At 43.6% G+C, this 25113-nt stretch overlaps 1 protein-coding gene across 2 annotated transcripts in view; it reads right to left on the reverse strand.

The window, feature by feature from the left end:
- Window positions 1-25113, reverse strand: part of slf1 (SMC5-SMC6 complex localization factor 1) — a 36650-nt gene that overhangs the window by 2504 nt on the left and 9033 nt on the right. For both annotated transcript variants that reach the window (XM_049579399.1, XM_049579400.1), the window contains exons 14-17: window positions 24722-24831; window positions 20915-20994; window positions 15348-15440; window positions 13867-14049 (exon numbers count right to left, since the gene is read on the reverse strand). In XM_049579399.1, the coding sequence (XP_049435356.1) occupies window positions 13867-14049; window positions 15348-15440; window positions 20915-20994; window positions 24722-24831 (466 nt within the window). The remainder of the gene's footprint in view (window positions 1-13866; window positions 14050-15347; window positions 15441-20914; window positions 20995-24721; window positions 24832-25113) is intronic.

Consider the following 25113-nt stretch of genomic DNA (forward strand, 5'->3'; position numbering starts at 1 on the left):
AATGTTTGATTTCAAAATGTCAGAGAGCAGGAGGTTAATATGTCAATGTAAACAGCTGGCTGAGGCGACAGCGATAACATCATGGCATACAGCTGAGCCACTGTAGGCTGCAGCATTATTATCAAATAAGGTGGAAGAGACATTGCATGGGTCAATGACAGGATGCAGCAACAGATATAAATAGTTCATACAAAATGCACGTGCTATACAGTGTGCACACACTAAAAACTCGCACTCTCAGTGAAGTGAGGAGTTAAAGTGAACAGCTGTTTTCCCACTGGGCCTCAGTGCCAGCCAGAGCTTTTAGCTCACTTCAGCACTAACTTCAGCTGACACTTTGTCTTAACTGTGTGACTGGCGGGTCACTTTGTGTTTGTGTAAAAGGCGCAGAGGGTTGGTGACCTGATGGAGGCTCCGCTTTCCTGTTGGCGGATAGCGAGCTCATCGCTATCATCAGAAACACTAACGCAGAGAGCTACTGGGGGGTTGACAAACTCGCAACAGACCTCGACTGTGACATCAGAAAATTGCTCTGCTAAAAAATCCTTAAAGAGATGTGAAAAGGAGATTTTTGAGCATGATTTATAACACCAAAGTCGCATTAATGAAAAATCATTTGTTACTGCGCTACAAATACTGCGTCTCATCCTGCACTTTCAATGAAGTTCTCTATTATAATTTAAGTGAAAAAGGGAAATGAGGCACATCAGTGTTAAAAATCATACAATACAAATACCCATACATTCAAAGCCTCTCCAATAACCTTGACTGCACCCCTTCAAAGCTGCACTGCATTCAAACCAAACAAGACAGTCATAGTTGAATGTAACACTTTTTTCCCCCTCCTACAAAGCCAGGAAAGTTATAACAGTGACATTTACCGTCTACTCTCTCCACTCTTCTGCTTTGTCTGTTCAGACTGAAAGCCATTTTCCAGTGTCAGACAGCCCGTGCGCACTTAGCCTACACAGAGCGGGTCGAGTCAAGTGTGAGCCCTTTGTTTGCTTTGAGATAGACCCATTTCTATGGCAAACTGCTCTTGATGGCACTTGACTGTTCAACCTCGGCAATGCTGCTGCCACTTGCGAGTTTACGGCTCTGTGGAGGCTCGGGCGTGACACACACAGACGGCTGCTTGATACCACTGCTGCCAGTTGTTTGTGTGTGACAGACATTGTGGGGCTGCAGAATTATGTTTTAAAGAAGGGACAATCATGTGTGTGTGTGGTGAATTGTGACATAAACGACACTTACTAAGCCTCCCAAATGCCATTTTGACAAAAAGACAGCCTTGTTTTAAATGACACCTGAAAAAAGAAAAAAAAAGTTACAAATGGAACAATATGAATTCTGAAATTGCTCTCCATCTCTCTGTCTGCCACTGAACTAACACTGTGTGCAGCAGTTATGAGATAATCGGTGAGAGCTCACGTAGCTGTTAGCGCGGAAGGTCAGCGCTCATCTACCTTTTAGTGCTTCAAGCCTGAGTGGCAAAAACTCAATCTGCATAAATTGTGGCATTAATCTACATAAACTTTTACATAAGCGGGGAAATTTCAAATGCAGGGGTCAGGCATCGGGGGCAGCAGTCAAGGACGTAAGAGCACAGATTTGATCAAAGTGGCCACGAGAGAAAGGCAGAGGGGAGGGAGACAGAGACGGAGCAACGTGGTGTGTGTGTGTGTGAGAGAGTGAGGTTGTTCACAGCAGGTCATAATCGCCAGGTTTCTATAACAAGCTGTCCTCGCTATTACGCTCATGCAGTAGGAGTGGCTGTGAAGCCAACCATAGAGTGACACATAGCAGAGAGATTCAGGTCCACCAGAATGAAGATTTTGTTTTCCAAACCACTACTATAGGAAACAGGCAGACACAAGAACATGCATCATCATGTCTGCTGGAAAATGGATCCATCTTTGTCCCTTTCTAGATGAGCTCTTAAAGAGACTGAGACCTCCCTACAACATATCATGTTCTGTTCCGTCCTTTGAAAGGACCAGCCTTGGACTGAGCTCTTCAAGGGGCCTTGAAGCCCGGGTCACGAACCCAAGCACACTGTGGAGTGTTTTTAAAGGAAAAGTGGAGGACAAGGTTTACTTCTCCTTACTTACTCCTTCTTAATGTTTCTCCTCCACCAGTGTTTTCAGCTGTCTCAGTACGGGAACATTTAAACTGCCATGGAATATAGAGAACACACAAATGAACAAGGGACAAATTCAAGTAAAATTAGGGCCAACTACTTCGAAGCATCAATCACTGTCATGGTATTTGACACCTAGATCATTATCCAAGTGCTTCGATTTTTTTTTTCACCACTTAAATGATGGAGGAAATTGAAAGGAGGTGACAACAGTCCGATACGAATGACACCAGTACACTTAGTGACCCCCACTTCAAGGAAAAGGAACAGGTGGGACACATTGCGGACAGTATTCCACAGCTGCCAACTGAAGTGAAGCACTTGTTTCGCATCTAAGAGGCCAGACCTGTGGCATTCTCAGTTAGTAATAACTTGCAGAAACATTGCTTGCAATAGTCCACCTTCCACCTTCTCTTCCCTTCATCTATCACTCTTTCTCTCACACACAAACGCAGCCGCGCAAAGTCCTACTAAAGTCGGCAAGGGTTTGGGTGATTGGTTAGCGTATATGAATATGATTGACTACTATTACCCCTCACCCATCCCCAGCTTCTGTAGTGTCCCTTAAAAGCTTCAAATATTTGCAGGTAGCTCTCACTGAAAGCCCCTAAAATGGTATTCAGCAGGAAAGGCATAAGTAAAATACTCAAATATGTGCATGGATCACATGCATAATATCGAGTGTATGTGCATGAATTAAATCTGAAATGACTTTATGTCAGTCACTCTTGAAATGCATGAATTCCATACATCAGTAAGATGAAACTGCAGTACGTTCTCCTCTCATGGGAAAATAGCTTGTTGCACCAGCAAAGATATGAAAATGAATTTAACTTAATAATAAACTAAACAGAGATAATTGAAGGATAAAGCACCAGACAAAGTAATTAGGCACTCACACTACAAGTTACATTCCCATTTACAACGTATTGTCAAACTGTAGAAATCTTGTTGCACTAGTTTTTTTTTAAATGCACAGTGATCCAGTCACCCAGGCTTTGCTTTTACTTTCCGATCCATCCTACAGCTGTCTCTTCCACTCTCTCTGGCATCTCTCAACCACAGCTCTAATCACTCATACACAAGATGCACATCATCAGCACAAGAGAAAGAAGTGCAAGCTCGAGAAGCGCGGCTTCCCATAGTTCCCTGACGCCATCGTGTCAAACCGGGCTGACAGACAAGCTCCAACCAGAGGGATGACACTGGTGTGGGGAGGAGAGGGCCCCTCCAGCGCGGCCCTGGGCTCGGCTTGCCTGAAAGCCTGTACGGCTGTGTGTTTGATTGTAGATCTGTCTGCCTGAAAGCTAACTGTGCATGTCGGTGCGTGCTGTCTGCAGTTTGTCACATCTGCATATTTACCTGCTTGACTTTCTCCATTTTATTCCCATTAAGCATCAGTCTGTGCCTTTTGCTTTTCCAGGGTTGTACATTTATTTTTACTCCCTTTCTATACTAATACGTTTCACCCTCTGGACAAGAGAATCACTTATAATCCATCCTGAGAAATAAAACACGTTCTTATGCTCCTCCACACAGCTCAACTGCACTTAATATAGACATCAACGGTCATAGCCAGTGCTAAATTACATATTTTTCCAACAGAAGACAAACAAATAGCATCACGTGCTGTTTATAATGTAATACACACACACTGTTATGAGACTAGAGGCTGGGGAATGGCTTTGGTGCAGGGACGGCGACTGAAGTGAATCCAGGTATTGGCGCTGGGTGTCAGATATGCTGCAGTGGAGATAAATACAGCACCTGGGGGATTACATGAGAGCACAGGGTAATTACACCATCCTTTATGCGTGTGTGTGTGTGTGTGTGTGTGTGTGTGTACACACGGATGTGAAAATGCCCCGCTAAGACCTCAGCTCTGAAGCTACAGCAGAGGAAGGAAATTCACATGCCGAGCAAAAGCCACTGCCTGATGCAGTCTGACTGCTGCACACACACACACACACACACACACACACACTCACATACACACACATACATATACATACAGAGCGCAAAGCCCTTTGGCCTTTAGAGGGCAGGCGAAGACAAGAAATATAAAAGCGAGAGTGGAGGAGGGGAAAATTGGCGCAAAAAGAGGGAGGGAGGGAAGGAAAGAAAGATGCAGTGCTCCCTCCCCCCTATGTCTCTCTCTCCTTCTCCCTCTCTGTCTCTGGTCTGATGCTGTGACTGAGGCAGACAAGCTGGGAAGCAGGCAGCTCCACAGCATGGTAAACATCCTCTCTCTCTCTCTTTTTCTCTTTCTCCCCCTCGCTGCCTGAAAAAGAGAGGCAGGGTGAGTGTGTGTGAACTGCAGCCAGGGGCACGGCATCACATATCCACAGGGAGCTGCTAGCTAGCGACTAGAAACCACAGCAAAAACAACAAGGCCAACCAAGTGAAGCACCAAAGCAGCCAGCGGAGAGGCATCAGATGCAGGGAAAAAAGAAAGACCAGCCAGACATGTGAATATGCTAACATCCCCTGTCTGCTTTAGCAACAGTGTCTGAGCGCTCGGTGATATTTCTCTCCCCTTTTCTACCTTGATATTCAGAGTATAAAAAACAGGGATGGGGATGCCTCTGGAGGTTACATCAGATGAAGCGGCTGGGTCAATATCTTTTGTATAACAGCACAAGGGTATATATCGCCTCTGATGTATTCTCCTTTTCAATTCACCTTAACCGCCACTAATGACATTATAGTCAGTGACTGTCTTCTCAGTAGCAGGTGAGCGTCATCTTAACAGGTTGCGTCTGATTGTCCCTGAGCTCCTCACCCAAACACAGCCTGGCCAGGCGCAGATTACAGTTGGATCACAGCCTTTCGTAGGAGGTGGGGCAGATAAGGATAGGATGTAGGATGTAAAAGCACGGACACCAACTGCTAGCTTTGTGTAATCCCTTGCCACTACAACACCTCCAGTGTCAGGGTCATAGGATATATTCTGATTTACTGGATGCTGATCACCAGTGGGCGATAAGCATCTTAAATAATCAGAGTGGAGCCCCAGATGAACTCTCAACCGGCCTCTTGAATCAGAAAAGGCTAATCACTGCCATCAGCTGTTAGCTCTAATAATATGTCATGCACTGAATCATCATGTGCAGGCAAATAAACAGTTTCCTGTGTTGCCATTAGCACGCACACAGCCTCATTTAGTTATTCAAACTATTCAGAAGTTAATTCAATACAAGTAGACTGAAATACTCCATGAACACAGAAGACAGGAGTGAGATGAAGACATCCAATAAACAAATACAGACTGATTTTAGAATTCATTGCACAGCTCTCATGAGCATAGTGATTTGGTACAAATTTAACCCATGGGTTCTTACTTTCATGGCAATGACTGGTCCAAGAAGTGCTATGACAACTTGGTATTTTCCTGTACTTAAAATGCTCTTCTTGTACCCAGTTCAACACACAATGTGCAAAGACGTGAGTTTTGTGCAAATATTCCGGTATAAGGTGAGGTGTTTGTTTAGTACCAAAACCAAGAGTTTACAGCCATACTAGTAGCTCTGTGAGGCTGTTCTTAAGCACATTGGCACTTTGAATTAAACGCTAGTGCAAGTACACAGTGACGGCAGGTTCAGCAGCTGGATTTGGTCTAGTTGGATTCGGTCATTCATCTCGAGTCTCAGCTGAGTCGGGCAACCAGACGCAGACCGACTGATTTTGTGCCGCGTGCCGAGTCTTGACCGATGCTGGGCCAAGTCATTTTTTATAACAGCAAAGTCATGGCAGTGTTGGCAGGCCAGTTTATTTTGCCCAATTCTGGGGCATCATTCATCTCGAGTCTAAGCCGAGTCAGGCAACCAGAGGCTGACAGACTTGCTTCTTCCGGCGTACTGAATTTGGGCCAATACCGGACCAGATCATTTTTGATAAGGGCCAGGTGATGGCAGTGTCGGCATCTGGTATGGCGCCAATTTATTTGGACTGATTCTAGAACGTCATTCATCCCGAGTCTCTGCTGAGATGGGCAACTGGACCCTGCACAACTTATTTTTTCTTCTGGCCTGCCGAGTTTGGGCCATTTTTGAGCCAGGTCAATTTGGCTACCTGGGTACGCTGACGTGCTGATGTTGTATAATGTACCATGTTCGCTGTGTTTGTTCAATGCATTCTTGCTCAAAGTGTGGCCAACAGGCCAATGGCAGCCCTCAGTCACATTTTGTGTGCCACCCGAACATGAAACGCATCCATTATGTTTTAAGTCCATTTCAATACTTTCACTTTCAATAACTTACATTTAATACACTATTAGGAGACTGCATCAAACGAAACCCCCGACAAGCATCTGTCAGGTTAGGTATGACGACTTGTAGAAGGCTAAGTGACACCAAGTTTTACATTCTGTCATCAATGCTAATGCTGTTAGCTAAAGTTAGCGACTTTGGTGGTCAACTTGCAACTGCACCTTTCCTGTGCAGCCCTCAATCATATGCTTGCTCCCTAAATTGTCAATCATTAAAACCTGAAGCCCCCCTGGTTTAGAGTCTTAGCATGCTAACACTTGATAATTAGCCCTTAAGACAAAGTACGGATGAAAATATGAATAATACAGATAGGAAATCACCAAGACATTCAGGGTTATCCTGGTTTTTCTGTCCCAAAAGACAGTATACAGAGTAAACAGCAAAACCATCTTGAGCCAATCAGAAGTGCTCCCATTCTGATTCCCTTCTCCCTTCCTCTGCCTCTCTCCTCATAAAGTTTAGTGAAGGCAACAGCCCTACTAAACTGTGATATGATGCCATAAGGCAGAATAAGTGAATACATTTTAGTTTAAAACTAACAGGACCCAGTCAAAAAACAAGTTATCTCTGGATAGTTGTGTAAACAGAATTATTGTGAGAAGTAGTTGATGCTGTCACATAACTGCCTAAACAACCTATTGCTTTACTCAGAGTTTTAGCAGCAGTAACTATGTTGTAACATTTGACTGCGCATTTAAAACAGAGAAAATTCTCTGTATTATATAAAGCCTTTACATTTGACATTGTGATGGCAATGTTAAACTTGGGAACTCCAGACTCACTTAATATTCCTGTTGAACGAATAACTGCTCCCACCGTACGCACCATCCTTAGCGCTGCTCCAAACTCTTTAAAAGTACAACACTCTACAAATGCTGCAGGGTTTAGCTTCTTATTGAAAGAATGACTTCAGCAAACACACTCAACTGCTTTTGAATGACTTCATTTTCACTGTACTATGAGTTCAAACACCAGCCACTGTTGAACTTTCAACACTCATTGTCTTGCCTGTATTCTATATCAACATTGTATTTTTTCAATATACTTTTAAGGTACTTCCTGAGCCGTTGTTGAATGTTTTAACTTAAGGAAGGGGAAGGAAAAGAGTACTACCATTTTGCTCTTGCGGAGTGTATGAGAAGTTAAGTTCAGGGCCAGAGCGCAGAGACAGGGAACAATTTTCACAGCCAACAACACAAAATCATCTCTTCTCTGTGACCGCGTTGTTTTTCTTTTCACCTGGCCAAAGAGCAGAGAAAAAAAAAAGAAGTAAACCTTGAAAGTTAACTTCGTGGATGGAGGAGCGTGATTCACAAATTCACAACTCTCAATTATTTTTTGGTCTCTACAAATATGTATAGGACTACAAATAACATAAAGATTCCTAAAAAATCATGTTCCTTGGCCTCTGCCCTTTCCTTTTCATTGAAGCTAGCTCAATGTGGCCTTCGTGCTCGCCAAATGCTGCTGTTGATTAAAAAGGAGAAAAGGGACAAGGTATGCGTGTTTTTGTACACGATAAAGGTGGCGCTGGGCAAAAGTAGCCTGCAAAAAACATTTGGTAACACATCGCAAAATCATCATCCACCTCCTTTGATCCTCCATGGCCCTCATTTGTATAACACATACACACACAGGGCTCATTAGAAAAGGGGGTCTCTCCGTCCCCACTTTGAGAAATGACCGGGGAGACTGTTGGATAGAGCTCCAGACTTAATCCTGGCAGCCACCCCAAAACACAGAAAGAAAGGTTGGGGGGAGAGAGGCAGGAAGAGATGAGAAAGAAGAAGAACCTAGTCAAAAATTCCCAGCGAGGGAAGTCCTTGAAATACAGCCTGGAGAAACCCGCAGTTGAAACATCAACACACCCCAGTGAAGCCAAGGGCTCCAAACACAGCCTCACCTCTAATAGTACGAGTGCTCGGCTCCTCGCTGTTGCCAGTTCAGGACCCACAGGGAAATAAGTGCCGAGCAGAATGAACTTTCTTTACCGTGTTGACAGTGAAGAGGCCCAAGTGTATCTAAAGTACTACCTGTGTATGTGTATGTGTGTGTGTGTGTGTGTATCTATGACAAAGATAGACAAACAGACAGAGACAAACCATGACTGACTACAGTGGTCCAAGGGGACTGTGCGTTTCCTGTGCCACTGAGCAAATGACATCTTTCTGCTCCACAAACACTCTTTCACATTAAGATCTGCAGGGACCGCAAGATGCCGTGCATTAACCGACCGTGTGCGTTTATGTGTGTGTGTGTGTGTGTGTGTGTGTATGTGTGTGCCAGAGATGCACAAAAATCAAAACAGAAAATGAGGGAGAGGCAGCCGTGTGGCAACCTCTCTTGCCTTCTCTGAACTTGACTCAACCCAAACGATTAGAAAAACAACAAAAACACTTTTACACATACCTGAACAATTCTTTCTGCTCCTATACTCGTTCCCCTCCAACATCTAAATGAGTCTGTGTGTGTGTGTGTGTGTCTGTGTTTACAAGTCGAGGTGGACTGGCTGTGCTTACTAACACGGTGGGCTGTATTGAGAGGACGCCATCAGCGATTACGGTCACAGGGCCGAGTGGTGACAGCTTAAAGGCTCTTTTCTTTATTTCTCCACCCCCTTTGCTCACTGACACGCCTCCAGTGTGTGTGTGTATGTGTGTGTGCCAGGTCTGAACTGCACAGCTAAAGGCTCCGGGTCATTTTCCATTCCAATCAGGGGTACCGGCTGCCCTGGCCACCCTGCAACATTTAAACACTCCTACCAGCTGAGGAAGGGGAACAGGGAAGCATCAGCAAACACACACATACACACAGACACACACACACACGCTCAGACACACACTTAATTGCAAGCCAGCATACACTCATTACAGCATTTGAGATTCAAGAAAATATTTGTGCATGCATACACATACACCAAAATATATAGCCAAGGACACTTCCATACCGTGTAAAAACAAGCCAAGCGCGCACACACACACACACACACACCCTTATACACAGGGTCATGTGGGGCGGCCTTGGGCAATGGGAGGAGGAGGGGAGGAGAGCAGAGTCAGCCTTGCCCTCAGCCATGGCATCCTTTCCTTGCCAGCTCCATAAGCCTGGAGGGACTGAGGTAGAGGGGGTAGGGGGTGGGATCCATCCATTCCTCCCCCCTACAATACACCCCTAAAAATGCGCACACACACACACACTCACACACACTCACACACACACACACACACACACACACACACAGACAGCCCAGGCCTCCAAGCAGACAGGCTTACAAAGGGGTGAGATCACTCCCCAATAAAGGCTTTGTTGGTGTGCCAGTGTCAGTGTTGCCCTCTCTGGCCTACCAGAACCTTGGCAGCTAGGTTCAGCTCGTCTGTTGGAAACAGCAGGGTGAATGCCTAAATGGAAAATATAGTTTCAGGAGATGTAGCAGGCACTCAGAAGAACAAAACACAGGAATATAATAAATAAAAGAGAGAGAGAGAGGGATGGAAATGCATCTGGCCCACTAGCCTGTTTTCCTACCATGGGACGCTGCAGCGAGTCTCCCTGGCCAAAATTTTGAAAGTATTCTAGCATAGAAATGCTGCCATAAGCACAAAAGTCCTGCTTGAGTTTAGAGTGAAAAACTGGAATGAACAACAACATAAAGATTCTTACGGTAACTAAGCACGATGTAGCCCCAAAGCAAAAACTTTCCACATTTAACTGCCAGGACTTAAAGATCTAAAAAAAAAAAAAAAGGGGGAGGAAAAAAAATGCTAGGCCTATCGATGGTGTCCATGGCAACAAGATGGAGATCACGGAAAAGAGACCAAGAGAGACAGTGTAGCCTGGAGTCAAGAGGACCACCTCCTCACCAGCTCCCTGCTGTAGCCTTTAGACAACCCACCATCAAGGTGTGAGGAAATAGCAAACAGTCAGGAGAGAGCGAGTGAGAAAAAGAAGTATAATGTACAAGCCTGCAGGTGTTTGAAATTGGGAGTATTCTCATTCCTGTTGTTCAACTCGGTCCCTGCGAAGAGACCTGGCCTAGACAGCAGGCCAGACGTCTGCTGCACACACATACACACTCACACTCTCTCTCTCTTTCTCTTCTAATTTTACAGATACAGATAGCTGCTTCTTCCTCTGACCTCTTTTAATTTGCTCTCCCTCCTGTTACTGAGGAAGCAAGAGAGAGAGAGAAAAAAAAGGAGCGCTCTCTTGTTTCCTCTCCGGGACTAAACAATCCCAGTCTAATTTATTTTTTGAGGACAGAATATGTACATGTGTTAATGGGAAAGTCGAATCAAATTAACTATAATTAGTCAAACTGGAGGTGGGCAGAGGCAGAGGTATGTTACATGGGAGACTTGTTCAACGCTGGCAAATGGCACCCCTCACCACCTTCCCCCAAAAAACGCATACACACATTCCCCCTCTGCCACCTGCTGCCACGCACCCAGCGACGCCACCCTCTCCTGAGCTCCGACACCCGTCACGCTCGCTTCAACCCTCCTGAGCTCAGACTGTATGTGGCATGCAAACATGCCGACGCACAAACTAGTTGTGTTGTGACACATTTCCACAAAAAAAACCTGTGTGTGAATTTCGCAAGCGGCGGATCCTGACTCCTCTAATCTCGTCAAAAAAAAACATTAACAGACATCTCATGAGGTGATGCTGTAATCTGTTTGGACAGACACTGCAGTGCAGGATTGCATGAGGATTATAAAGACAAGCAGTGGGGGCAGAGGGAGAGATGGTATAGATGATCTAGAATTCATACTGTGAAGAAGCAGACAACTGCTACAGCCTCTGGGGTCTGGAATTTCTAGCTTCCATACAATACCTTGAAAAATATTGATATTCAATTCCATTTTCGATACCATAGGGAAAATTGACACTGAAGGAACAAAATTTAAAATTTCTGTTGAAAGATAAATTTAACAAGGCTATGACCTGACAACAACAACTTGTCTTTTCTTGGTTAGTAGCAAAAGTACAGCAGATCGGGTCCAGGCCTTTCAATCCGCCAACTCCATTGAGTTTGAGTTGACTGATTTGTCTGGCATTGTGACGCAAAACAGCGGTTTCTTGGTCAAAGTAAAAAACAACCAATGGGTGAAATCTGTCCTTATGTACGGCTCAGAATGCTGGCGAGTGGTGAAAGGAGACATGAATAAAATCAGTGCCTTCCACAATGGGTGCCTGAGAAAAATCTGCCCAATCTTCTGGCCAAACAAAATAACAACCAAGGAGCTCTACAGCAAAACAGGATGCAGAGATGTGGTCCTTGAAATAAAACACCAGCGACTCAGATGGCTAGGCCACATCCTAAGAATGGACAAGGAGATGATACCGAAGGTAGCATTACGATGGACACCACCTCGAAAACTTAAGTGTGGGCGGCCAAAGAACACCCGGTGGAGAACAGTTGAAGGGGAGCTGAAAGAAATGAAGCTTACATGGGGAGAGGCACAGAAAGTAGCACAACACCGAGATGAATGGCGTCAAGTCGTCGAAGCCTTATTTCCCATCCGGGAAGAAGAGGAGTAAGTAAGTAAATAATGAGTGCCACGGAGGAACTTTTTTTAGCCAATCAGTGCCATGGGGGGAAAAACGCCATTGTCAAGCTGTTGTCAAGCAGCGCGGCAGAGTCAGGAGTAATAGCAACAACAGCAAGCACTTAAGACAAGACAGACTCTTGTTTTGAGGCTGTTCTAAATCAACATGTCTTTTCAACATCACTCAACACTGTAGTTTGTCTTACTTGGCTCCACTCCATTCTTGAAACCCCGGCAAAAGAGATCTGTTGACGTGGCCATTTATGAGTGTCGACTTAAAATGACGTTGAATTATTCTGGTGCATATGCAGGTTTCTAGTGGTTAGGGAAAATCGAATCTCCCTCCCCAATGAAGATCGTTTAGAGTGGACGCCGAGTGAAGATGGAAACGGAGTGTAACAAGTTGACAGTTCTGTCTGATATCAGGTAAACAGAATGACTGTAGAAAACGAGAATGATAAGAGACAGTGAGAACCGGTACCGGTACCGTTGGTACCAGTGTACTGATACAGCGAAAAATGACTATTGAAACCATTTCAATTGATATGTATTGGTAAATCAGTGTTTTTGGCAGCACTAGTGGGGTCCAATACCAATTCTGTTTGTCAAGGGATCAGTGTGTATGTGCAGCCCACAGTCTGTTTGGTATTGTAGTTGACCTTCAGATAACATACAAAAATTGTACACAAGTGTGAACATTTAAGGGATATTCCAGTGAAAATTCCCAACAATTTCTCCTAAATATGGAACAAGCCCCAAGAACCCTAGGTCCTACATTTCCCATAATGCCAGTTGACAGCATCTATAGTTAGATAAGGTAAATGGCCCATGTCTTTCAAACTCTACACCTCCAATTTGTAACACAGGGTCTCTCTGCTAAAATGTTTCATGCCCAAACCAAGTGAACCCCTAATGACATCATCAAGGGATATTTTGTTTAGACTTTTCAGACTTTAAAAAGCTGTCTCCAGAGCCACAGAAGACATTATACAGCCGCTTTCAGAGGCTGAATAGTCTTATGTGTGATGAATGAACTGAACTTGACGTGTAAAATCGGTGGAGTGCCCCTTTAAAAGCCCCACCATCAACAGGTCCCTCTCACTCTACCAGGAGGCTGGTTAAGATAAAACTGGCCCTGCTAATAAGGTCGAAAGCAGCATTCAATCTGTCAGTAAGCTCCGCTGCATTTGTTGGCGACATTAAATTGAAAGCTTGTCTTGGCTACAGCAGCAGTGACATGCAGCCCACCACTGCAGTAAATCATTAGCTAAATAGCTAATTCTACAGATTAGCTCTCTTGGCAGCCAACTGGCCGGACAAGTTAAAGGTGTTTTATTTTGACATTATATGATTCTATCAATGTGACGGGGACCATTTTGTTGAATGAATCATTTCAGGGGAGATTGATTACATGAAGATATGTGAAAACAGAGTACATCCTGTCCAATTAGGAAAAAAAACACATGTAATATACAGTTAGGGTAGCAATTTTTAACTGAACCTGCCTCAGTGGGGATGGTATTGACAAAATAAAGCCCCAGGACAGAAATCAGTGTTACACTTTCAACTTAAAAAGCTACTATGGAAAGACCTAACCTGAAAAAAGACAAATCTGATCCTATTCTGATTGGCTGAGCCACATTAAGAGCATAAGCATAACCTGATAAATATGCACCATGACCACAAAGGTGTTCATTTACAGATGTGCTGCTTAGATTCCAGTTTCAAACCAATATCACTTGGTAAAATAATAATATGTGACTATTATTTAGGCATTATAAAGACATTTGTTTCTATTAATTTAAATAGCGTTCAGCTCCATCTTATAAAACCAGTACTTTGTGTCATGCCTTGCGTCAGCTCCCATTCTAATGCAATGTCTACAGGTATATTAGTTAAGTGTACTCACCTGCATGCTCCAGTAGCATTTTGGCGATGTCCATGTGTTCGTTTAGGAGGGCGTCGTACAGTGGACTAACTCCACCCACCTGGCTATTAAGCACAGGGGCAGGGCGGTGACGTAGCAAAGCCTCCACACATGCAGTGCTGCCGTGGTTGCACGCTTCATGCAGTGGCGTCCAGCCTGCGTGGTCTACATGGCCAACAAACCAAGCACAAACATTTCTTACTGTTTAACATTTTGGAGGTTAAAGAGCTTAAATATACTTTTTAGAGACCTCTGGCCTTCAAGACTTTGCGTTCTGCTAAGAATTTGGTGAAAAACAGTAACTGAAGTGCAATGTTTCGCAAAGAATTTGGTGTATCAAGCAGATGAATAGATACGCACATCTCCCAAAGTATGGTATTAAAAAATTGTGAAGTTTGGCTCAAGTGTCATGATGAAAGATTTAAAGAGTCTTACTGCAGCTACATAAGCTAGCAGGGGCTAATCTGAAGAACTCTGCTAAAGCTGTAAGAAACTGACACCTTGCAAAGTGATTGAATCTAATACTGTAAGTGATGCAGGCATCAGCAATTTTTTAATAACTTTTTTGTAATGAGTTATCTGTCTTTTCTAACACCATAAGACAAAGGACATTAATATGACTGAACTAAGGCTGCTTCAGATTGATTAGCGAATAACAATGTGCCATTAGATTGCTTGAAATTCTTGTTCGGGAGTTACAAATAGGTTACGAACCACCGCCCATATACGTCTTACATAGTTATAGAAAAATCAGTATTTCCAGGATGTATTAAAATACTTAAGTCCTTTGTGTTTTACAGCTTTCATTCCAAAATTAAAAAATGGTCATGGATAGAAAAGTCCTAAAGAATAAGAATTAGACCATTTGGAGAACATCATAACATAGATCTATTTTATCTGACAAGAAAGGACTCCAACCAAAAATGTTCTGCCACAGTTAACTCGGGCCTCGTTTAGGGAGACGACTGCAAGGTGACAGCGGTAATTTTACCATTTTGCACATAGTTCTGCCTGATCACATGTCGGACATCGCCTATTGCATAAGCCCCCTACTAAGATGCAAGTTAATTTAGGCTGCTATTAAAGGGCTATTACAAAATCGGAGAAACCTTTGAAACAGCACAACACTTCCATAAAAGGAGGGTAAGTCATTATATTTGACCTAAAGGGACAAAAGAAAGTCACTCTGAAATATCAAAAGGCATTCAATTCACTTAGCAAAGTCACCGTAAAACTATAAATCTGAGCCTCCAAACCCATCTAGCTCTTTCTAGACACACCCTTTACATTTTAGCTAAAGGTTAACCTCAATGATGACGCACACACACTCCTATTTCTTCTCACCTCTTTTTTTCCCCCTCAATGTTAATCGCTCTTTGAAACCCCACAGCAAACAGTGGGAGTGAAGTCAGATGACGACGAGACAGAGGGTACAGAGAAAAGGGAAAGCGAGAAAGTCTTACCTTTAACGTTGACGTCCGTGCCAGGAAGCGCCAGGATCTGAAGCACTGTTTCCACTTGGTTCCTCTTGCAAGCTCTGTGGAGGAGGGTCTCTCCTTCGACCAGGACACACACAACGGACAAACACACCCAAAAGAGAGAAGAGGCGGAAGAGAAGAGAGAAATCCAAAATTAGGGTGTGCCCCGATGTCCTGCCCATTGTCCCCCTCCATATGGTGAACACACCAATAAAATACCACAGAAATGTCCCCAAACACCAAAAAGAAGAAAAAAAAACCTGACCTAAAAAAGTACGACCCGCCAATGAGGATGCGATTTAAGGAGAGTGATGAGAAAAGGGGGGAGATCTTTCAAGGGAAAAAATGGGAGGAAAAAAAATTAAAAGATGGAGAGTTGAACTAATTTGCCTCGGTCTTTTCCGCTTTTATAGACACAGAGATGTTCCACTTACACCCCGAGCCCAACAAAGTTAATATCGGGTCAGTCAGCGAGTGAATGAATGTAGTGGTGAGAATGTAGTCTTGCTTCCTGTCCGCTCGTCCCTATATTGTTACTTGAGAGGAAGTTATGGTAGACAGCCCATGCACAAAGCCTCGAAAAGGATTCTTCACAGATCCAGGGTTCAAAAGCTCCGCTGGGCATTGCCAGTGTCGCCACGTGATATTTAATCAGCAAACTACCGGTGAACAGGCATGGAAAAAACCTCTCAAGGATTCCATTTACATTTTTAAACACAATTTTCTTCTCCCCTCTTCCCTTTTTTTCTCATCTTTACCCCGTCCCTCACTTTTTCCTGATACAATATTAAACCAGGAATATATTAGCGGGCCAGAGCCCCCTCTTTTCATGTATGGCTGAACTTCAGAGGGAAGTTAAAGGCCAAGCATGAGTGGCTCTGTGCTTGCCAGTATAATACAGGACTGCAAAGCCCATAATAAATGCTTTACTAGCTCTCCCCAGGATGCCACGCCTGTACAGGGGCTCCACTCCAGCGCGCACAGACTGGGGCAGAAAGGAGAGGGAGGGAGGAAACAGGGGGGCAAGAAAGAAGAAGCAGTGGAGGAGAGAGTGAAAGGGTTTCCTGAATTTCAAAGCATATAGAGGAAATATTGGAAATCCTATTCATTCTGAAGAACTCCTTTCTTCCAGGAGGTGTCTTTGAGGATGCAGAAGATGCATTAAATGTCATCCACCGGTAGTAAAGAGGTTGAAGAGTGGAAGGGAAAAAAAGGGGATGGGGGGATTGGAAGGACTGTTTATCAAAAAGAGGATCATTTATGCTCTGCCTAGAAAGTTGATGCAAAACCTAACAAGCAGAACAAAGTTAAAGGATTTGAAATATATATATTGTTTCTCGACACATTTCAGTTATAAACTTTGACATGTTGCACCTTTATATAACGAGAATTTTTCAGTAGCCATTAAATAGGTTGATGAAGGTTTAAAAAGTGTAATAACATAAACCAGTGTCAACTAAAGACAACAGAAACCCATTAGATACAAAAAAGTCACTTATTTGCTGTATGAATTCCCAAAAAACAACCACTCAGAAACAATGAGGACACAAACAGGACGATGAAGCAGGTACTTGACTGCAACTTATTTCAAGCACTTTGTCAGATGGTGTGTATGTAATTTGTTATGCAGCCCTGTTAATGATATTTTTCCTAGTTCATTAACTGTATTGTGATTAAACAGTAATGTCTCAATTCATAACCTGGAATTTTACAACTATCTAGACGACAAGAAGACCTGACGTGAATTCAGCCTTTTGACAAACCCCAAAGTATATCCTTTCATCATTAGGGGTGTAACAATACATCAGTCTGGATTAACCAACAATCCAACATCATCAATGCGAAGTGAAAACATTGATACGTATCGTCATCTCCCAGATACACCTTTATTTTAAAATTACCATGGCATGTCTCGCCATTTCCGTCCAAGCGCACCTCCTTCCTGGTAATTCAAATGGTGCTAGCACCCTAGTGCCATGCAGATAATGGGAAGGTGCCAAGAAAACTACAAAGAGGGTATTTACTGAGATTGTTTCATATTGCTTTCAGGCCCTGGAACTGAATCGAATCAAAATTGTATCGTGGCAGACTTTGCAATATCAGCAATCATATCGTACAAATAAATCAATATCATATTGTGACGGAACTTCTGATTTCCACCCCAAATCACCACACCTTTGCAAATGTTCAGCAGACAAGCCGGATACCATTCAGACACAAACAACTGCCAAGTTACAGGTCGGGTCACTCCAGTTCAATAACCCACTATCCTGTAGTGATATTTTGCCAATTTGATTTTCACTCTTAAAATATGTGAGGGTAACATCAGAAAGCAGACATCAGTGGTTGAACAGTGTCAGCGTCATAAACAATAATGAGGTCAATCAATGAAGCAATCCGATATTTCCAATCCTAAAAATCAAAAACACCCAAATAGAGGTTGGTGCCCAATCCAAACTACAGTCCCTAATGAGTAAGCTGTACTGTGTGGCACGTCAGTGTTCTACATGGGCTGCTCTGCTATTACCGGGCTCTAAAACGCTGTGATTAAACACCCATTCCACTACACCCCATGTGTACACATCCTCGCAAATGCCAGGGCCAATCCACGCACTGTTAAATCACTTTAATGGCTCCAATTTGGACACAACGCCTCTATTATAGGGGTAATTGCATGCTCAGCATTTACAAGCACGGAAAGGATAAATCCGCCTGTCCTTTTCTATAAATCCCCCGTTTCACACTTTAATAGAAAAGTTAAATGTATGTGTTGCTCTTTATATCCCTCAGTCTGCTTGCTACACTCCTGTAAAGTGTCACTTGGCCCGCCGATCCCTGGACCGAAAAGCTGCTGGAAGCCTATAACAATGCTATTTGCGAGGAATGTGTTAGAAAGGTATTCGTTGCCAGTTATTGGATATATACGAAGACTACTGCTGTCGCTGGCTCTAAGCAACACGTTAATTTCCCAAAATCAACATTACTGCAATGCAGCTTTCACAAAGAATTTACTGGCATTAACGTATGTGACCATCATTTTTACATTTCACTGGTGAAGATTTTAATATGGGACACCTCCATTTAATCAGTCAAAAACAACACTGGGCAGCAACAGCCCCTTGATGCCCTCCTCTCTGCCAACAGGAAGTAATAAGACACAAAAACAGAGTGTCTCTCAAATATTACTGATCAAATCCACTGTGGCTTGTACACTGTTTTATTTGGACAGAGCTGTCTGCCAAATGAACACATGCAAAAGTAAATAAGCGTAATGTGAAAGCCAAGCTCACAAAAATCTTTTTCCTCTGTCGTCTTTTTGTTGCACTATAGTATAAACATATTTATTACCGATGGCACGTAGAGGTGCAGTAGGAACGTTGTGATTGATCAGGCACAGATCCGAATCAATATTCAGTGCAAAATTACTGGTTAGAAAAACAGATCATAAAATAGATGGGGCAATTAAATTATCATTACAGAGACAGTGTTTTCACTGCCCAATCTGCACCGCATAGGTTCCTCAGCTAGTTTATGCTCCAGTCTCGCTAGAGGTGGGCAATATGACCAAAATCTTCTATCATGGCAATGCTGTATAACATGGCAACACTATATATTCCTATACAGTAATTGTTCTGTAAATTCAATAAGGAAATGGTTTAAAATAACCAAACGTTCTTGATCATATTTCCTTCTTTTATTTGGAACTTCCATACAAACAAAAAACCTCATTTGAGATACTTCGGTTAAATCTCAAATCAGTAAATACTGACTTATTTCAAAACTGAAGTTTAAGGGTTACTGGGAACAATAATTCAAGTGTTTAGGTTTCTGTGTTTACACTTTTACTCTCCTCCTTCCCATCTGCAAAAATCATGTTGCAAGCGCTTGCGATGTAGCTGGATTAATTAAATCACATCATGTGAAAATCACAAACATCGCATGAGAATTCAGCCCTGATTGGCTACATAGCATGCCCAGAACAGCTCCCAGGGTAGAAACGGTATTGCCAAATCTCTATCAATGGACACATTTCTACCGTCACACAGTTTATACCATCATATGGCCCCACCCAATCCAGGTAGTGGGAAATAATGGGAGTCAAATAGTTTGGCTACAGTATGCTTGGGCCAAAAAAACTCCACTCAGGTTTAAGGCTTCAGTTGCTGTATCTTTTTCAAAAATAACAGATGAGTATGCCGTAACTTCTGACTGTGTTCAACAATATTTGATATAAAGGAATAACACTTTGATCATCTATTAAAGCACCAACTTTTTACATAGTTATTTCTCATTGCTGGATAAAGTTGCCTGGAGTAGCTCTCCATTCCCAAGGACAACGCACCTAGCTTTTGAACTGTGCTGCCTGAATGTTGACTTTAACAGTTTGTTTCAGGATGACATGACGCGAACAGCAAACAGATTTTAAGCGATGAAAAACACACAGCAGTTCTTGTTTGACAATCTACATACAGTATATTCAGGCTGATTTAGATTGAAATCTCTGCTGAGCCTCCAGAAGCAAATACGGAACTGAAAAAAAAAAAAAAAAAAGCAAGAAGTTCATCCCAAATCCCTCAACCCCTCTCAGCTACTTTGACAAAGATACTGAGGTTTCAGGAGGCGAGACAGATGCTCCAAAGCAAAGCAGTGCAGCATATAAGAAAGCAAGCTTACATATGTGGGTGAAAAAGCCTGTGAGAGAAAGAGGGGAAGGGAGAGAGGGAGAGAGAGAATGGGATGAGAGGGCGAGAGGGGAGGATGCTGCGCCGATGGTTCATCAAAAATTAATGCCGACCGCATCGGTATAGAGATCACGTAGTGGAAAAACAACACATGCCAACAGCCTTGAGTCTCCTGCCTCAGCCCCCCCCCCCCAACTCCCTCCACCCCTCCTTCGCACCGGCACAGGGCCTTTCTGATCAGGTGGAGGGGGGAGATATGAGCTCTGACACCTTCAAGAGTTCACACAGAGTGCCATGCCTCTAATTGCAGGAAGTTCCACCAGTGCAGCCACTGTATATCTGCAGCACTACCCTAATTGCTGCATTTAATATCCCTAAAATGGAGATCTGAGGCGCACAGTGCGTACTAATATGTGTTATTGTTTGGTGCGAGGAAGCCATTATTTCTGTCCGTGCCATTTATTTATTTATCTTTTACTTTTTTAAAAGGTGAATAAGACATCAGGAAAAAGCTAAACAAAACAAAGAGCGCAGTGCTGAATATCAATGTGAATGGAACAAGTGGAGGAGGAGGCGTAATGCGGCCCAAACTCTGCCCCGAACATACACGACAGGCCGAATTATGCAGCCGAGTTGCCTTTACAGCTGACTAGATGGAAGCGTGGTCCGATGCAAATCAATCACTCTCTCCATACATTATGTGCTCTTCATTAAACTGAAAGTGATGACAGAGCTATCATGTCCCTCTTTACTGATGACCTAGTGCAGTGCATCAGTCCATTAAAAGTCCGCTCCTTGCAAATGTGCAACGATACTGTCAAGCAGCAGTGAGTGTGTATATGTGTGTACGTGAGTATGTATGCACCATACCTGCTGCGTTGACTCTGTTCAAACCTCTGGGGACGTTCTCATTCTCCGGGCTTGTTTCTTTCACCAAAGAGCTCTGAGCACTGCATGGAGACAAAGGACATGGTCAAAGGGGTAAGAAGAAAATATGCATGTATGAGCTAAACTTAATTCAATAAGAGATTACCCATGATTTACATAAACAAGTCTAAAGTTTCAACAAGTGACCATTTCAGCATGGCAGTGAGGAGACCTAGCAGTACAGAAAGTGGAACGGGCACCACTGTAGTGTGAAGAGTGCTATTAGCAAATGAATCCCTTGTGGCGTCGTATCATTTTATATGAAATCTGACAATATCTGTCAAACCCCTACTGTGTTGGCCACACACACACACACACACACTTCACACACCCAATCCTCCATTCCCGTCTCCAAAGCACTTTTCCTCCCACTTAACGCCTCAAACGCAGAGACGGAGAATTCGATGTGAGCAAGCACATTAGGAGGAATAACTAGTAAAAGAAAGTGAAGCCTCTTCAAAGTAGTGGCGTGCTAATAGCTGTGGGCTGTCACTAGTCCTGTGAGTGGGTATGGGAGATCTGCCTGCATGAAGCCTGACAGGTGTCTGGAGTGTATACGTCTGTGCACGTGCGCGCGCACCACATTGAAGCGGAGTGCCATCCGTATTACAGGGAAGAGGCTTGTTCCCTGGTAATTGGCTTGTTCAGAAGCCAGGAAGGAGCTCCCAGCAGTGAGGAGGAAACACACGTCCTGTCACGTTGCTTGTTATTAGCAGGGACAAGGCTGAGAAGAGATGAGACGAGCTCTGTGTGCGTGTGTGTGTGTACGAGAGAGTCCATAAGAGTGTCTGGTATAAGGGCGTACCGCATCTCATCTCGAACCACTTCACCCAAGTGTCCCTTGTCCATATAGGCTGGCAGCAGTGGAGGTTGACAGTACTTGGCTCGTGTACGCCCCGGTCTCTCCTTCCCTCATGGTCTACTTTAGGAGGCCAGCATGCTGTCAGTGGCCCAGCTATCAATTCTGGGCCTGGGGCAGAGCGTGCCCTTGGAGGCCGACTCTCAAGAAACTTGTGAGCAATAATGGAAGTGATGGGGAAGTGCATGTCGAATGCCACGGCGAGAAAAAAACATGCGTTACATTTTCAATTTGCTTTAATTCTACCAAAAAGGTCATAGCAAAAAAAAAAAAAAACCCCAACATTTTATCTGTCTCCATTTTTGAAATATTAGTGGAGTTGATCTAGTTACAGGCTTCTCTCAAATCCAGCTGATATTGACTACATGCAGGTCTGCTCATAAGAAATGGAGCCAAAGTAATGACATAGTTAAATGGCTTGAAAAGATAACAGCAATACACAGAGCCTGATTAAACCAGCAGGAGAAAAATGTAGCTTCCCTTCTGCTAACAGCATTCACTGCCACGCAGCCAGCCGGCAAGTCAAACGGCCATCTAAACAGTCGGTCAATCAGCCGGCCTGTCAGCTTGGTATGGCTTGGACGTGTGCCCTGATGCCAGCCTGTCTGTTGGTGCAGAAGAAGCACACTCGCCATCTCACACATGACTACAGCAGCCTCAAGTCACAGTGAAAACAGCCTAATGGGTTCTAACAGCCAGAAATGAAAGATGAAGGGGTCATGTGGCCGCTCTCAACCTTTATGACCTGCTCTTTTCATAAATCCAATACCAAACATCTCGGTAGGATTTTCTGCTGTGTCCTACGGGCAGGTTGAAAACTCAGATAAAACAAATGTGAAACCATTTTTAAACCAATACTTCTCTACTGAAACCACAGTCGCGTCTGTGCTATTTAAACTCAGACTTTTAAAAATGTTGTCTCATCCTGTTAAGGACTATGAATTACTGACAAGGGCTCTAACAATAAATACAGTTGATTTCTTAAAATAAAATATTTAAATTATTTTACTGAATCAGAGCAGCTCCACCAACATAGAGGATTGTATTGAAAATGCTTCGAGATTGAGCAGTGTGTCAGACTCATACATGCTTCAACACAAGATGTGTTAATTGATTAAGAGTGTCAACATCACTGAAAATATGTATAATATCATGAACTCAAGCGTGAAAAATAAGGAAACAAGATTTCCTTTTGCTTTCTGTTCTCGATTCATCACAGGCTTTGTCATTTTGATTTCATTCTTTCATTCAGGGTCAAATGATTTTACATGCCCTTTGGCATTTCTTTATCTCATCCGCACAGATTGCATTCCTTGTTTTATTCAGTTCCTCTCATGTCTGTGTCAAAACAAACTAAACCCCTTAAAACTGTGGGGAAAGCAGAGTGTAGAAGGAGTAAAAAGCAGCAATGGAGGGAAGAGGGGATCGGGTCAATGCGTGAACCAGTAGCCTTCGCATGAACCTGTTCCCTGGTGGCGCCTGCCCTTCTCCAGGCCAACTACCTGCTGGTGGAAGAGCAGATGTCTGATACGAAGTATGGGGCCCGTTTGTGTGTGTGTGTGTGATCGCATTCAGAGAGGGATTAAGTATGCGAGGGCAGATCAAGAGTGTGAAGGCTGAGAGCTGGTGGTCGTAAGGGAAGACACAAAGGCCTGATGGGATATCCTAGTCTGTCTATCTGTCGGCTTCCTGTCCAAATCAGACCCAGCAGTGTGTGTGTGTGTGTGTGTGAGGAGGGGGTCTAACCTCCCTTTGCACTCCTCCTGTCAGCCAGCACACACTGATAGGATCAGACCTGGGCATGACCCATCACATGCCAACTCCTCACGCTCCATCTGACCTCCATTTGCCTCTCTCCAGCTTTCCCTCAGTCTCTCCATTCATGCATCTCTGCTCCTCACCCCCACCCAACCACCCGCCCTCACACATACACACTCATCCTCTCTCCAGGTGTTCCTTTGTTCCTTTTTCACTCACATCTCTCACTGGGTTTGTACATTTTCACCCTTTTCGCCCACGAATCTATGGGTGGAAATCTGACTATGGAGGCAGAGTAGACTGCTGCTTGAATAGCACTGTTGTTTTAGACACAGTAAAAGAAGATTCAAAAGTAAATGAAAGACTGATGCAGCTACTTTGATTTTATTACACAGCCTGAGTGACATTTGACTAGCGACATGTGTGCTGTTCGACACAAATTTTTGTTGATTTTTTTGCCCCAAAACTTATATTCTATCAGCACTGCCTAATTTTACCTCAGTTCAAAAGACATGATTAACATGAATGTCAGCTGCTCTGATTGGTTGTTTTCATTCATGTGCCGTAATGCCATTATAAGCAATGAGGAGGCAAAGGAACATTTTTTTCACAGATCATCTGTCTCATGTACTGCTGCGTGTGGATGTGTTGACGAATTCAGCAAATCTTTTGGGGGGACGCAACAAACCACAGTGAGAGAGAAAGTATTAACTGGATTTGATATAGTCTAAAAAAAGGATTAAGCAACTGGGTATGTGCAAACACTCTGGTTTTTCCTGACTATATAAATCTCAAGCAATTAGCCTAAGTGTTTCTCTGACCACCTACAACATTAAGTCACAAGAGAAAGAGCAGCAGACCTGTAATGATCTGCACAGACTGCCATTTGAAATTCCCAGGCTGATCTTTAAACATAAGTAAAATTACTTAAGGTTTGGTAGTTTAAAATGTAGTACAAGACTGAAATGAGAAGGCATGTGTAATTTAATGTATTAAGTTATCAAGAGTAAGCTATTGCACATGTGCAGCCCCTGCTTCTACATATATGTGCTCACATGTTCTGCCTAGGGCTCTACCGAACATGTACCTGAGAGACTGACAGTGGTATGGACAGAGAGCTGTGTGTAACTGACCTGCTGCCGGTCCCCTGGCTCGTGCAGCTGTGGGAGGTGGGTCCGGTCCTGAGGCAAGCACCCATGGGACTCTGAGCTAAACTTCCCAGAGCAGGCAGGTAGGACATTACCTGTCAGAAGTTACACAGACACACACAAGGTTAGACAGTGCCTTTACACTGCAAGTCCATGATAGTGTGTCTTCGGGGGACTGAGGAGGAACAAAGACATCAGTGAGTGAGAAAGCCAGATGTTCTGCAGCAAGGAAATGTAATGTGTAGACCACATTGGCCATCTTTGTGTCCCTAGCAGAGACCTGTAATACAATCTATAGCAATTTTCACACTGCTAAGTAAAATAATACTTAACATCTGTGTTTTACGTTTTTTTACCGCAGCACAAAAGCACAGGAG

Source organism: Epinephelus fuscoguttatus, linkage group LG6 (genome assembly GCF_011397635.1).
Source record: "Epinephelus fuscoguttatus linkage group LG6, E.fuscoguttatus.final_Chr_v1".
Classification (NCBI taxonomy): domain Eukaryota; kingdom Metazoa; phylum Chordata; class Actinopteri; order Perciformes; family Serranidae; genus Epinephelus; species Epinephelus fuscoguttatus.